The sequence below is a fragment of the Phocoena phocoena genome, chromosome 15 (assembly GCF_963924675.1).
Source record: "Phocoena phocoena chromosome 15, mPhoPho1.1, whole genome shotgun sequence".
NCBI classification, from domain to species: Eukaryota; Metazoa; Chordata; class Mammalia; order Artiodactyla; family Phocoenidae; genus Phocoena; species Phocoena phocoena.
In genome coordinates, this window is record NC_089233.1 from 59,475,144 (window position 1) to 59,490,026 (window position 14,883).

A 14,883-nucleotide genomic window follows, 5' to 3' on the forward strand; every position below is an offset into this window, starting at 1 on the left:
TCAGAAGAGGACCAGGGACCGCGGCAGGAGCGGGGCGTGAACTGTGCCCAGGAGAGTATCTGAATGTGGGTGTGAACCTGTTGGTGGCATGAGAGGGTCTGTCTGCACCTAAGGTGTGAACAGACAGATATCGGGGAGGGGTGTGAGCATGTGGGTGCATAGAGTATGTGTGTGGGCAGGGGAGGATAGGAGCGGGACGTGCGCACAAGTGTGTGTGTGTGTGCGTGCAGGGAGGGCACGTGTGCGATGGAAATGCTGTATACATGAGTGTGAATGTGAGGGGGTGTGTGCTTTAAGTGCTGGGGAGCAGGGGCCCAGCGTGTGTGGAGACCACTGTCTGTGTACACCGTGTGTCCATGCACCCAAGTGTGTGAGTGTACCCAGTGGTGAACATGCCTGGCACATACAGCGTGGTGAGAGAGGAAGCAGGGCAGGGGAGATGCTTCCCTCAAATCTCGCTCCTGGTGGGAAAGTGATGCGTGGCCCCTGGCACAGGGTCCTGCCCTTGACCAGAGACTCAAACCTTTCCTGAGCACCTACTGACTGGGTGCTAGCCGTAGGGCACAGTGGTAAAGAAGCCAGCCTGGAAATGCCCTGCTGAAGCTCATGACCCTGGGTGGGGCAGACGGTCCCCAGGATGCGTTCAGGAGGGGGCTGCATGGGTGATGGCTGTGTAGACTCTGCAGTTCCCATCTGGGGAGCTTGGGGCTCTGATTCAGCTAGGCACTGATTTTCCTCTGGAGTCAGAATGATTCATTCATGCCCTTTCAAACCTCACTCTATTGCTAGGCCCTGTCCTAGATGTCACAGGACACAGAGCCAAGTAAGATGGATCCCCACCATCGTGGGGCAGAGTCCCGGACACAGGCAGTGATCATGTGCAGGGTGATGGGTGAGCAAGAAGAGGCTTGGGGATAGGGTATTGGAAGAGGGGTGAGATCTGAGAAGACTTCCTGGAGGTTGTGGTCCCTGAGCTGCATCCTGAAAGCTGACAGAGGCTGGGGAGAAGGGAAGGCATTCAAGAAGGTGGAACTTTTCTTCCTCTGCACAAAGGTGAGGAGGAGAGAAAAGGGCTTGGCACAATTCAAGGACCAGGGCACAGTCTTTGGGACATGCTCAATGGCTGTGAGCAAGCTGGGGAAGGGCTAGCTAGGGACTGGGCTAACCTAGCACCTGAAAGGATGGCTTCAGTTACCATCTGAACAGCAGGTCATCACTGGGAGCGGTCTACTGGTACCCATTGGGCGGAGATGCCCCAGGTTCTGCGGTGGAAACTAGCACCTGCCTTGGAACCAGCACAAAAGAGGATACACATGGCCTTGTGAATAAAGTGGGGGAGGGCCCAGTGGGCCCAGGGTACTTTCTCCTTCACCCCCACTCCAGGCAACTCAGAGAACTGGGTACTGTCCATACCCTTGCAGCGAAAGGGCAGACCCTGGTAGCCCCTTCCATGCAGCAGGTAAACTCCTAAGGTGCCAGGACAGTCCATAGCTTGGGCTCTGGAGCCAGAAGACCTTATATTTCAGCCCTAGTGGAGTGACTTGGTAGAGTCACTTTTCTTTAAGCCTCCACTTTCTCACCTGTAAACAATGGGGTACCATCGTCTCTCTCCCCAAGGCCAAATGTTCAGTGGTTGGAAGAGCTGGCCTGAGATCTGTACGTTTCCTTGACTCCCATCTTTCTCCTGACCCACAGCCAGCTATTAGCAGAGCTTGCTGGCTCACCTTCCAAGATCTGGCCAGACTCTGACCTCTCCCTACCACCTCTACTGCACCACTGTCCCTCACCTAGATCGTTATCTCAGCTTCCAAACCGGCTTCCCTGCTCCACCTCACCTCTGTGTAACATGTATCCTCCCCTGTAGCCAGAGGAGCCTCTAAAACCTAAGGTAACATCATTCCTTTGTGCAAAACCCTCCTGCACCCTTCACTGTACTCAGAGTGAGACTCAGGATCCTTGCGGTGGCCCCCAGGGCCCTGCAGTCTTGCTCTCAACCATGCCAGATTCTCTACTCACCTCAGGGCCTTTGCACTTGCCATTCTCTCTGCCTGGCACTCTCATCCCATAGATATCTGCATGTTGGGTGCCTCACCTCCTTCTGGCCTAAGAGGCCTTCCTTGGCATGGTATATAAAACACTACCCCCCTTGACGTCCCTTGCTCTGCTTTATTTTTCTACAACACATATCACCCTGTATCTACAATACATATCACCTGACATATTACAAGCATTTGTCAATTTCATTAGCATCTATCTCCCTACCCTAGATTCACTTATAAGCCCTTTGAGAGGGATTTAGTTTTGTTCCCTGCAGTTTCCTTCAGGTTTATACCAGTGCCTGGCATTTGTTGAATGCATATTCTGGTTTGGATTCTAACTCTGCCACTCATGAGACCGCAGGAAGTGTCTTAACCCCTTTGGACTTCTGGTTTCTCATCTGTAGAATGAGAATGATGACGATGATAATAATAATAATAACACTAGGGCTCTTCTAGGATGAAACAGGCTAATGTGTGTAAAGAGCTCAGTGCTGCTCCTGGCACAGAGGAAGCACTCGCGCAGGGCAGTGTCACCATGCAGTGGATATTTAAGGATGAAGAGGATGACAGAGGATCCCAGCCTTAAGCCTGAGAAGCTAAGGATTCTCTCTGAGGCAGAACTAGCTCTGCCCCAATGTCTGCACAAGACCACTTGGAGCTGGACCTGTGGGCAGGCTATATGCGCTGTTTGCGGGAGGCCGGGGGGGTGGGCAGGGAGGGTCAGAGCCCTGGTGAGCATTTGCTAGGTTTAGACGGGATCTGGAGGCAACGAAGAAATGCTCGCAGCGCAGCCCTCTTTGCAAAGCAGCAGGGAAAGAACTATGGATACGTGTGTGCTGTAAGCACCCTTCATATTCGCCAGGCCTGGTGGGGCCCAGGTGAGGCTGGGAGAGCATGCAGGGGCACTAACACCCACCATCCACGTCCTTGACAACCTAAGGACCTCCTTCCCACCTCCCCATTTTGCAGAGGGAGAAACTGAAGACCGGAAGTGAGGCTTGGAGAGGCTGAGAACCCAGGCGGTGCCCTTCCAACCTCCAGGCCCAGCTGTTACTCTAGGACAGGCCCTGGTGCTGCCCGGCCATGGCGTCATGGGTACAACGTGTGGATGAGGTCACATAACAGGGAGCCCTCATTTATTTAACTGTCATGACGGCCTAGTGAAGCAAGTGCTGTCGTCACCAGCCCCTTCCTACAGGTAAGGAAGCTGAGACCCTGAGAGGCAGGACTCATAACACTGAGGTCAGTCACGTGCGACCTCTTCCCCCTGTGACTGGGTCCCCTCTGGCTCAGGATTCTGGATTCTCAGGCTACCAAGGACGTACACACATTTTCCCAGCTGAGATAAAGGCCCCCTTAAAAGGAACGCACATTTATTAAACGATGCTGCCCACAGCAGACAGTCTCTGGACAAGATTTTTCCCCAAGCTGACACTATCCGCTGATGCCTTTTACAGTGCTTTTTGCAGTTCACAAAAGCACCTTCCACAGCTCTTAATTCCCTTAACCCTCAACAGTCCCTGTGCAGGAGGAAAGAGTGGTAGCATTTCCGTTTTACAGATGAGGAAACTGAGGCTCAGAGCAGGGCAAGACACCTGCTCCAGAGCACACAGCCAAGAAGTAGCACATGCTGGATTCACTCAGGAATGTGCCGCAAAGTGGGTACCTCTCCACTGCCTCCCCTGCTAGAGAGGGGGTCTGGGGTACCATCAAGATGAAGGGTGAGAGAGGCATCCTGGCTGGAGCATCTGAGCTGGAAGGGACCAGCAGGAGAGCAGCTAAGCTGAGCCTCCACTTCACAGAAGGGGAAACTGAGGCCCAGAGGGGCAGTGTACTGAGTTCCAAGTCCTGGCTGGTAAGTGATGGAGCAGGACCTCCACCTGCTCTGTAGAGCTCCAACCATAAAATGGTGATCACACAGAGAGAACAGGAATAGTAATGATGGTTAATGAGCATTGAGCACGGCTATTATCAGGAGCACGACAGGCTTCACCAGCCTCCGCAGGGACCCAGCAACACAGGCTGTCATCACCCCCACTTCACAGAGGGCAAGACTGAGGCTCAGAGAGGTACAGCCACTTGGCCGAGGTCACAGGGCTGCGGAGCAGTCTGACTCCACCCACAACTTCACCCACTGCACCACACAGCCTTGTGCAATGAAGGACCCACTGGGTGAGGCTGGCACCGAGTCAGGCCCTCCAAACCAAATCAAGGCCAAAAGGGCGTAGCACGAACTGTGTCACGTTTCACGGTTTACCTGCTCGTTCACCAGGGTGTATACACTGGGGCAAGCTGTTCTATATAGCCAGAGTTTAAGTACCAATTCCAGGGTTTCTGGGCCCCTACCTCCATCCCAGCTGGCACTGATATCTTGTGCTTCCTGATATTTCAGGGATCCCTATTTCAGCACGATAGGCAGGGGTTTGCAGTGTGGTCATGGCCCCCGTTACAGAGGTAGGACTGTGTAGTGGTTAGAGCACAGGTTTGCTTTCCAGCCAGGTTACTGCCTGTGGGACCTCATGGCTCTGAGCTCCCTTTTTAAAATGAGTGTCTTTCTTCATTCAACCAATATGTATTAATTTGCCTACTGTTACCAGGCCCTGTGTAAGGTCCCAGGAGGCCCAGCAGTGAATAAGACATAGTTCCTACTCTCATGTAGCTTATAGTCTAGTGGGGGAGACAGGGCTGAAATAATTAAACAAATATAGAAACGGTTAGGAGTGCAAACGAATTTGGTGCCACGATAGAGAATAACAAGCAGAACCACTTTTAGAATGGGGCAGTTGTAAAAGGCATCTCCGAGGAGGTGAGATTGCAACTGTAACCTGAAGAATGCAAAGACCAAGGAAGGTGTTCCAATAGGCGAGAACAGCAAGTGCAAAAGCCCTGGGGTAGGAAAGCAGCTGGTGCACATGAAGGCCAGAAAGAAGACTGCTGTGGCTGAAGCCCATGGAGGAAGGCAAGTGTGGTACTGGTTGGGGCTGGAGAGACGGATGTGGTCCAGAAAATGCCATGTCTCATGGATCATTGTAAGGAGTTTGATTTTATTCTAAGGGCAGAGTGGGAACCACTGAAAAGTTTGGAGAAGGACGAAGAGGATTTGATTCACTCCAGCTGCTATGGGTAAAGAAACTGGAGGGGGTAAGAGTGAAAACAGGAAAGCAGTGATGAGGATGCTACAGTGTTTAGTGGTCTGAGCGCAAATCCTACCTCTGCACTTATAAGCTGTGTGACCTTAGGCAAGTCACTTCACCTCTCTGAATCTCTCTTTATTCATATGTCCAATGGTATAATAATAGTTCCCATCTTATAGAACTGTGTGGTGAGAATTAAATGAGATGATGTACAGAGTAGTGACCATACCACATGACCTCACATGTTCAATGTCAAGTGCTCAGTGAACCAGATCCTACTTGGTCTGGCCCTGACCTCTCCTAACTCCCCTACTGCCTATCTCCCTTAAGTCCAGACTCACTGGCTATTCCTGGAACACAGTTAACCCATCCCAGCCTCAGGGCCTTTGCACTTGCTTCTCCTTCTGTGTGGCCTGCTCTTCCCCTGATATTCTCATGGTTGCTCCCTCAGTTTTATGCAGGCCTCTGCTCCTCAGAGAGGCCCTCCCTCTCTCCCCACTCAACCTTCTATTCCCTCGACCTGCTTTAGTTCTCTTCACGGCACTTGTCTCCACCTGACATAATGTTTACCTGGGTCTGTTTTTCCTTCCTCACTAGTGTCAGTGCCATGAGAGCAGGTATTTTTGTCTGTTTGCAGTTGTATCCCTAGCACCTAGAGCCACCTCTGGCACACAGATGCTCAAAAATATTTGTTGAATGAATATTTGTAATTAAAATGACCATAATAAGGACAGAAAAATGGCTGAGTAAACCAAGCCTTGGATCCAGCTTTATTTAACTCTCACTGGTTATGTGGCCTTGGGAGGAGTCCAGCTCAGCTTTGGGGACTCTCAGTTTCCTTATCCATAAAATAGGGATGAAGGATTCTATGCTTTCTGGCTCACTGTAAGGATTAGACAATGGCACACATCCAAGCATTGATGGATGAAATGATGCCTGATGTCTACCATTTGCTTTACAATCCTCCCTCCTGCCCCCACCCCCAGAAAAATGAGGGGCAGGTGAAACATGAATGGCCGATGACTGTTGAAGCTGGGGTTCCTCACACCATTCCTCATCTCGCAAATGTTTGAAATTTTCCAAAATAGAAAGATAAGGAAGAGGCAGCACAGATTCACAGCTCAGCTAGTCCCTAGCACACCACGCACTACTTTTTTCCAGCATGGGCCGCCACTTCTGGAGGACAATGTGGGCTCTGAAGGATGAGGGCACTAGAACCCACTGTGGCATCGTCACCCACACGCTCCGGCTCCGGGCCCCTAGCCTAAAGGCTCATCCCTCACTCCTGGCTTCCAATCTCCCCCTGATCTGGGCACCTGATCTCCCTCAGCTCCTGGCTTACTCTGCAGCCATCTCACACTCTGCGCCCCCAGTCGGACGTGCCAGGAAATCTCACAGACACAAAGAACCAATTCTGTATAATGGCCAGCTTCCACCTCAGCTGTTCTGCATCTCTCTGGACTGAGGGCCTGGCAGGACACCTGGCAGAGAAAATCCACCTTGTGGAGGGCTCCATCAAAAGACCTGTCCCAGGAACGCCCAAGTTAACAGAAAAGCAGTTTCAGTTGTGAAAACAGATGATTCCTTCTTCAGTATGGGACAGAAACACATCTTGGGAACACCCGCCGCCTCTGCCTCCCAGAAGGATACACTGATTGACAGAAATATGCGAGGAGTGCCAAGAGGGCAGGACGCCAGTACCCCAGGGCCTCGGTGTTTCTACCTGTCAGGACGAGGTGATGCCTAGTGAGTGTACATCATGGGTGCTATGGTCATCCTGACTCTGCCACTTACTGTGTGGCCTTGAGCAAGTTGGTCTGTTTCTCTGAGCCTAGTTTCCTCACTGGTCAGATGGATTTGATTACAACCATGCACATCACCCAGGGTAACTGTGAGTCCCACTGGGATCATACATGCCCAGTGCTGAGCCCAGTAAGTGGCCAGAAACAATGTTTCCCATTATTATTACTTTGGTATTTTCCAGGGAATTTGGGATCCTGTCAGATTTCTAGCTTTAACGATGGAAACTTCCAGCACAGCTCAGTTTTAAAGAGCCTTGGCTTGGATGACAGGGGGCTTGGCATGCCACCCAGGCCTTGCCAGGGACCTGCTGTGTGAGCCTGGCCGGTCCCTTCCTCCCTCAGGGCTGCAGTTTTCTCAGCTGTGCAAAGAGGTGCTGACTGATGGCTCTCTCAGGCCCCCTCCTGCTTTCCTGATCTAGGAATCGGCAATTCCAGCCCTGTGGATCCGGACAGAGACACCTAGAGGCAGGCTGTGCCCATGGCGGTGCCCATGGCGGCCGCTCAGTCCCAGTAACTATTCCATCACACCAGCCGGTCGGTCTCTGCGCAACTTGTCCTCCCCAACCGCACAAAAGCCACAGGGAAAAGTGTCAATCTCGTGTTCGCTCTCAACAGCTTTTGTTGTTCTGTGAGCACCTACTGTGTGCAAGGAGCTGTGCTGGGTGCTTTCCAACACCAGTCCCACTCCCATAGGTGAGAATACCCAACAGAACGAAACAATGACGATTACAACACTGGTTGAACGTAACGTGCAGTAAACTGGTACTGAGCACTTACTACCTGCCAGGCGTGGCTTCAAGTGTTATACATGGGTTGGCTGACTTAGTGTCTGAAATACAGTTGTTGATGTCAACTCCATTTTACAGGTGAGGAAACCGAAACACAGAGCTCAATAAATTGTCCAAGTAGGGTATGCTGTGTCTGTACGTGGAGAGGCTACAATGCAGAACCACTATGTGAACCAGAGTTAAACATGCACTCATATGTGATAAAGCAAGGGGAAAGTGATGAGTAGCTTTAGATAAATCCTGGGGTGAATGTTCAGAGGAGGAAGAGATCCCACGGAACACGAGGCAGCACAAATGGAAGGCTGAGTAGGATTCCGACATATGAAGATAGGGACGTACAGGGAAGGGCATCTCTGGTGGCAGGAACAGCATAAGTGAAGGCACAGAGATGAGAAAGTTCAGCTGAGGGTGTGGATTTGTACAAAGGCATTTACCAAACTGGGTTAGGCTGCGTGTTAATGGGCATTAAACAAACCCAATGCTTCTTGTTCATATGTCTAGGGAACCCTGGAGTAAACAAGGCCTGGCTGGGGCTTCTACAACTGCAGGCCTTCTCAGGGTCTCTTAGATGCCAATGCACTTGAGCTGCCAGGAAAGCTTTGGCTGCAGGGAGGAAGCCTGGTCGTTTAGAAGCATCTCAACAGGTCAGCTCTTTGGAAAGCATGTAGCTGAGGAATAGGGCCTGTCAGGGAGGGAGCCCAGGCCTTGTTGTAGGTTTTTTTTTTTTTAAAAAAAGAAAACTTGGACCCACTCAACAGTTTTGAGCAGGGGAGTGACATGATTAGAATTGTGTTGACAGACCAGAAATCTGAGCACATTCAAAAGAGGCGGAGCGGGGGGCACCTTCCATCAGTCCAGGACTACAAATAAGAAAATAATCTGTCGCACGGAGCCATTGGAAGCAGCAAGCGAGCGTGTGTGGGATCTGTACAACAGTTTTAGACTGCCTTCCTCTCACACACCCCCTCTCCATCTGTCGCAAAGGGCACCAGGAAGATGCAGGGAGGAAGATTCCAGCTCTGGGTCCTCCAGAGCTCGGCTGTCCAGATCGGGGGCTCTGACGGGAGCCACACTGCTCCCAGAGCTGTTGTTTATGAGGACCAAGGGGCTGCCAGTGCTTGCATCCTCTGGGCGCTTTCAGAGAAATGACCATGGCTCAGTTAACAACTTCTGCCCCAGAAGGAACCCTTCCACAAACCTCTGTCTGAGCTGGGTGGGGGCCCCTCTGGTTCTCTTCAGCTTGGACTAAGTAACCCTGATTAAGTCATTGAATTTCTTCCCTCAAAGGCTGCCTAGCCATGAGGCCAGGATTCAAAATCCAGGCTCCCTACCACTTACTGCTTGGACAAGTTACTTCCCCAGTTCTGGACTTTATTTTCCTCATCTGCAAAATGGGGATAACAGCCAACTCATGCTTTGCTTCGCTGATTGATGGGATTACACAGATGAGGCGCTCAGCACACAGCCTGGAACACAGGTAACATTCAAGGAACATTGGTTCTCCTCCCTTCTCTCAACACACGGTTCCCATCAGGACTTCATACGTGCTGGATGACAGCAAGTAAAGGAATGAATCACACCACGAGTCTCCACGGGGTTGGTAAAGGAATAATTAATGGCAAGAAAGTACCCAGAGAACACCAAGGCCTTGAAGGACCTTCCACAGACTGATCTTTGGGGCCAAGCACTCCGCCCCCCTTTCTCTCCTTGTGAAAGAGGAAGTGAGATGAACTTCACCACTTAGGAAAGTACAGAGGAGTCACCAGCACGCTACCCTCTTCCGACAGGTGAGAGGTTCAGCAGAGGGCCAGCTGTCCCCCAAAGCCTGACCCCCATTTTGGCCTGGCCTTCTCCAAGTCAGAGCGAGGAGTGAATGGGGGTTTATCTGAAGTCTGTTCAGCAGGGGTCCCAGAGGTCACCAGACCTAGGTGGGGCCAAAGTGAGGAGCCTGCAGGCTCAGTGTCAGGCACCGCTGCTGTGCTGCAGAATCCGGCTGCCCAGCTGCCCCCACCCCGGCCCCTTGCCCTTCTGCCAGCCTCACAATCTCCCTCCGTGAAGCTGTTTGCGGAAACAGGCCTCACGTTGGCTCCAAGAACACAGGTTGGTGACTTCACCAGCCTCTTTTCAGAATTTCCCTTTGGCAGCATTTGTGCTGAGAGCAATCTTTAGAGACTTCTTTCCCTGTCTCCCCCAACCAAGATAATTCACATGACCAGCCCCCTCCAAACGGTGATCATGTGAAACCATAGCAATCATGTGACACTTCCCAGGCTGACAGTTCTGCCAGAGACACTAGTAGTCATTCAATCCAAAGCTGTCTTCCTAAGCCTGACATTTGAGTTTCTCAAACAAATCCATGTTCTTAGAAAATTGGACAACTGCCTCCTTCTACCTACCTGCCTTTCTGTCCTGCCTCTCTTCTGCTTTGTCATAAAGTCCATGCCTGGAGCCCTGAGAGAAGGGTCTGAAGACCCATCCTTCAGCCAAACCAGGTGAATTCCATGCCACGGGCGAGGGTGACCAGGACCCCGTAGAACCGAGTGAAGGATGCTGGGATGCTTGAGCTCTGGCGGTGGCACCCCCTCCCCACCACCCTCAACCAAGAAGTTTATTCTTACCTCCTAAGATTTATTTATTTCAAAGTTAATCTTTGCCCGTCTGCTGCTCCCATGTTTTCAGGCTATTGATGCTGAATGGATTGGAACAGAAGTTTTATGGCCTAAACTTTACCATTTTATAGATTGTTTTTATAGGCAACAGGGGGAGAATTTCCTCCCGAGAAGGGTGTTGGTGTTCCCAGGTAGCCCTGGGAAAGGCAGCTGCCCACTTATTAATCAGCATCACCCCTCATTTGCCAGGGATGGAACCACAGGGTCCTGGTTAGAGAAGGGTCTGGAATAGACATTTAGAAATTAACTTGGACCCAGTTCCCTGCTTCAGGAAAATTAAGCACTTGAGAGAGACCCTCGTGCACTTCCAGGCCAGGAAGGATGGCAGGGCAGGGCCTTGGACTTTTGCTGGGTGTAAATGGCTGGCTCAGGCAGGAAGGAGTAGATCAGAGATGCCACCGGCTCACCAGAGAGCCATGAAATCTATCAGGACTTCCTCTTGTCCAGCGAGGACCCAACTGTAATTGAAAGACTGGGAGAGGAGAGGTGGGGGGATGCCTGCGTGGGTTCCGGGGATCAGGGGAAACTGTGGGCCAGAGAGAAGCTGCTGTCCACCCCCACCACTCCCTCCACCCACTGTTTGCTAGTTCTCTGTTTCTCACAGCTATCAGATGGTTACCAGTCTCTAGGCAAATGCAGGAGGGGGGAGGTGCATACTGAGCTCATCTTTACCTCCTTCCTCAGGGGAGGGGAGGTGCAGAGACCCCTCTGCTGACAACACAGCTTCAAGGAGCCAAAAAAACAAGATCCCCATTCTCCCTCCAACAACTCCTTTAACGCAGTTTCTCCACCTCCCACCCCCTCCCAGGATACTCAGGGTGCTGCAAAACCCCTTTAAGAAGCAGGGCTCCTGAATGGTGACCTCACCCCTTGGCGAACACACGGTAGACTTCTGAGCCCGCCTGCTGGATACAGCCAGGTGTTTGATGTAGGCCAACAAAAAGACACACTCAGAGCCACAGGTAACAGCCCCACAGAGCACCTGAGCTGCGGGGAGTTGCCTGGAAGCCTGGGGAAGGGAGGAGGAAGGAGGAGGGGCCGGAGAGCAGCAGGGAGCAAGACCATCCAGCGAGAGGCTTTGGCAACCACGGGGACAATCCGCCGTTTCCACATCAGGATCTGTGGATTGCAGCAGCTCACCCCAGGGTTACCCTGGCCTCCCGTCCTCTCTCTCCCCCATACTAACACTGTTTTACTCTGCGCACAAGAGGGATAGCTCACTCTTCCCTAATTGCAACATTGCTTCTGTTCCATCCCGTCAGTACTGGAAGGACCTCTGCCCCTTCTCTTAGACCCTGAAGTCAAACATGTGGGAAACATAAGAGCTTCTAGAGAAGCCGGGGGCGCCTTGCTCTGAAAGCTTCTGACAGCCTGCCTCCGCCAACAGATTGGGCAGGGGCTGGTGAACCAACTCATCTGGGTCTGTCCTGGTGCCCAGCATAGTGCCGCACAGTCAGAGTCGAGAGAGACTGTGTTCCATCCTTGGCTGTGTGACCTTGGGCAAGTCGTTGTCCCTCTCTGGGCCTCAGTTTCCGCATCTGTAACCCTGGTTACGGGGCACCTCTCCCCCATACTGCTCGACATTAGCCGAGTGGCGGTCTGAGAGGCCTGAACCCGCAATCTGGGGACGGCAGCGGTGGGGGGTGGGGGTGCTTACCTGACCAGGCGCTGGACGCAGCGAGCAGCAGGCAGAGCAGCGGCCTGAGGCGGCCGGGGGCCGGGCGGGAGGGCTCCATGGGCCGCGGCTGCGGAGCGAGGAGGGAGAGCGGCCGTGAGTGCGCGCTCGGGCGGGCGCGGACTGGAGCGGGGAAATGACTAAGGCTCCCCCCTCTCCTCTCCTCGCGGCCGGGTCCCCCCCCCCGCCACCTCCCCGGTACGGGTGCCTGGAGCGGCTTAGGAGCCGCCGTCAGCGCCGCGATTTTCGGAGAACCCCCCGCCCCCCGCAGAGATCGAGAGGCGGAGAGGGGGAGAGACCCCAAGCACGCGAGAAACGAAGCCAGGGACGGCCCGAAAGAAGCGGCAGGAGAGGGAAACAGACCCAAGGGAGCCAGGCAGAGAGCCAGAGACACAGAGAGGCGAGAGAGGGGGAGAGAGCGAGCGAGCGAGCGAGCTCGGAGTGAGCAAGGCGGCGCGCAGATCGAGACAGCGCGGGAGAGGGAGGACCGACGCGAGGGCAGGGCGAGGGGCATCGGGCCCGGCCGCCCCCGCCGCTGCCCACCTGCCCCGCCCGGGCTCCTTGCGGCGCCGTGGCTCGCCTCCTCTGGCCCACAGTCCCGGCCACGGCCCCCGCCCTCCTTCCCCTCCCCCTCCTCCCGCCGGCCGCGCGGGAAGCTGCGGGGCTCCAGCCCGGCCGGCACCTCAGCCGAACGCCCGCCGGCTGCGCGCCCCGGGAGGGAGGGCGGCGCGCGCGGCCCCTGCACCCCCGCACACCGGCCCGGGCCCAGGCTGCGGCCCCCGCCGGGGGCGCCCCTCTCGGCTCAGGACTGGACGAGCCCGGGCTCCGACAATATGCCAGTTAAGAAGCCCGCGCGGCGGCCCCGGGCCCCGCACCGCCTCCCCCTCACCCCCTCCCTCGGCCAGCCGGGCTCGGACCTGCGCCGCCGGGCCGGCGAGGGCTGCGAGACGGTGGAAGAGCCGCCGGGGCTGCCCACAGCCCGGGCCCCTCGCTCCACTTTGCGCAAACTTGTTTTTCTAAGGTCAGCGCCGCGAGCCGGTTACATCGTCCTCTTAAGGTGGACTGGGGAAGTTGCGGCCGGCCTCCCCTCGCCTCCGGACTCCGGCCGCGGGAGGCTGGAGGCGGCGAAGGAGCGGGGGAGTGAATGAAGGGGGAGCCTGCCTTTCGCCCCTCCCCAGTGGCCCTGCTCCTGTGCCCCAAAGCCGAAGGCCCCTCTCGGGGTGGGTGAGGGCCAGAGGGGCCCCGATTCTTTCAGAGCTGGGCCGAGGTGAAGGAAAAGCAGGAAGTAAGTGAAGGTAGGGGGAAGGGGGGAGGAAGGAGAGAGTGATGGTACAAAAATAGCGTGTGTGTAGGAAGGACTTCAGTACCGCCTGGAAAAGCTCGCGGGGAGGAGAGGGAGTAGAAGAGGGGCTGTGGCCAGGAAACCCGAAGGGAAGGGTCCGGGCCTCCCTGGGCAAGTGGGCTCTTTTAGCGAGGTTCCTCTCTGTCAAGGACGGCTGATTCAGGGGTGCGGAAGGCCCAGGCAGGGGTGCGGGGCCAGGGGGAACTTGAAGGCCTGGGCTTCAGGAAGATGGCCGGTGGTGAGGAAGATGAGGGGATGGGAGGAGAGCAGGGGCCAGAGGCCTGGAGACAGGACAGAGCCTGCTGGTGAGAAAAAAGCAACCATCCTCCCTTTCTCAATCTCTCTCTCTGTTTCTCCCCTTCTTTGAGGGAAAGCTGTGTACCCAATAGCAGCCAGGCCAGAGATAGCAGGTGGGAATCCTCTGGTCACCTGGCCAAAGAAGGCTCCAGACTGTGGGAGGGAAGGGAGACCAAGACCCTCTGCTAATTGTAAATAACAATAGCCGTTTGGCTTCAAAAAGCCATTAGGAAGATATGAAGCAAGGTGGGAGAAAGGCCAGTTCTATAAACTGTGTGGGGATTGAGGCTCAGAGAGGGAGGGGACTTGTCCAGGGCCACACAGCAAGGCCTGGGTAGAAACCAGATTTGAATTTCTGATTCCCAGGCTAAAGATCTTTGTACGGTGACAGCCCCCACTTCTCCCCCGCCTCCCCGGACCCTACCCCAGCCTCCCTGTCGAGTGCCTGGTCCTTGTATGATGCTAAGACAAGGAGGCAGGCAGGGTGCTGCCTAGGTTCAAATCCTGCCAGCCACCTCTTGTGAGCTGTGAAGACTTGAGAAAATACCTTGTCATTTTTGTGGCTCAGTTTCCTCATCTAAAATGAGGCCAATAGGAGTAGCAACCTAAAAAGACTGGTGTGAGGTTTAGATAAATTAATATTTATACAACACTTTAAAAAGTGCCTGGCATGTACCAAGTGCCACATAGCATTTGATAAATAAGTCAAGCATTTGACAGCAGTCCTTGGGAACCCACAGGGACCTGGGCAGTATTTGAAGTGCAAGGGGATTTTCTTTTCTTTGGGTGGGGGAGTACAGCAGTGACCCACGCCATGTCCCTGTCTACAAGGAATTTACATTCTAGTGGGGAGACAGATAGGTAGACAAGCAGAAATAATTAATGAACAACAGAAGGTCAAGCTTACACAGTGAGAAGGGTGCACTCATTTAGATAAGGGTAAGGCCTCGCGAGAAGCTGGGAGCTGAATCACAAAGAGGGGCAGCAAGGTGAGGATTTGGGGATTTGTTCCAGGAAGAGGGACCAGCACATATAAAGGCCCAGGGGCCAGCTTGGCTGGAGGGGAACGAGTGAAGGATGGGGGAGAGTGGTCCAGCTGGGTGGCCTTGCAGGCCTTGGTAAAGTGCCTGCATTTAT

At 54.0% G+C, this 14,883-nt stretch overlaps 1 protein-coding gene across 1 annotated transcript in view; it reads right to left on the reverse strand.

Moving 5' to 3' along the window:
- LOC136135389 (tyrosine-protein phosphatase non-receptor type substrate 1-like) overlaps positions 1-12,168 on the reverse strand; it is a 39,531-nt gene extending 27,363 nt beyond the window's left edge. The window contains exon 1 of the mRNA XM_065893270.1: positions 12,090-12,168. Within this exon, the coding sequence (XP_065749342.1) occupies positions 12,090-12,168 (79 nt within the window). The remainder of the gene's footprint in view (positions 1-12,089) is intronic.
- Between the last annotated feature and the right edge of the window lie 2,715 nt (positions 12,169-14,883).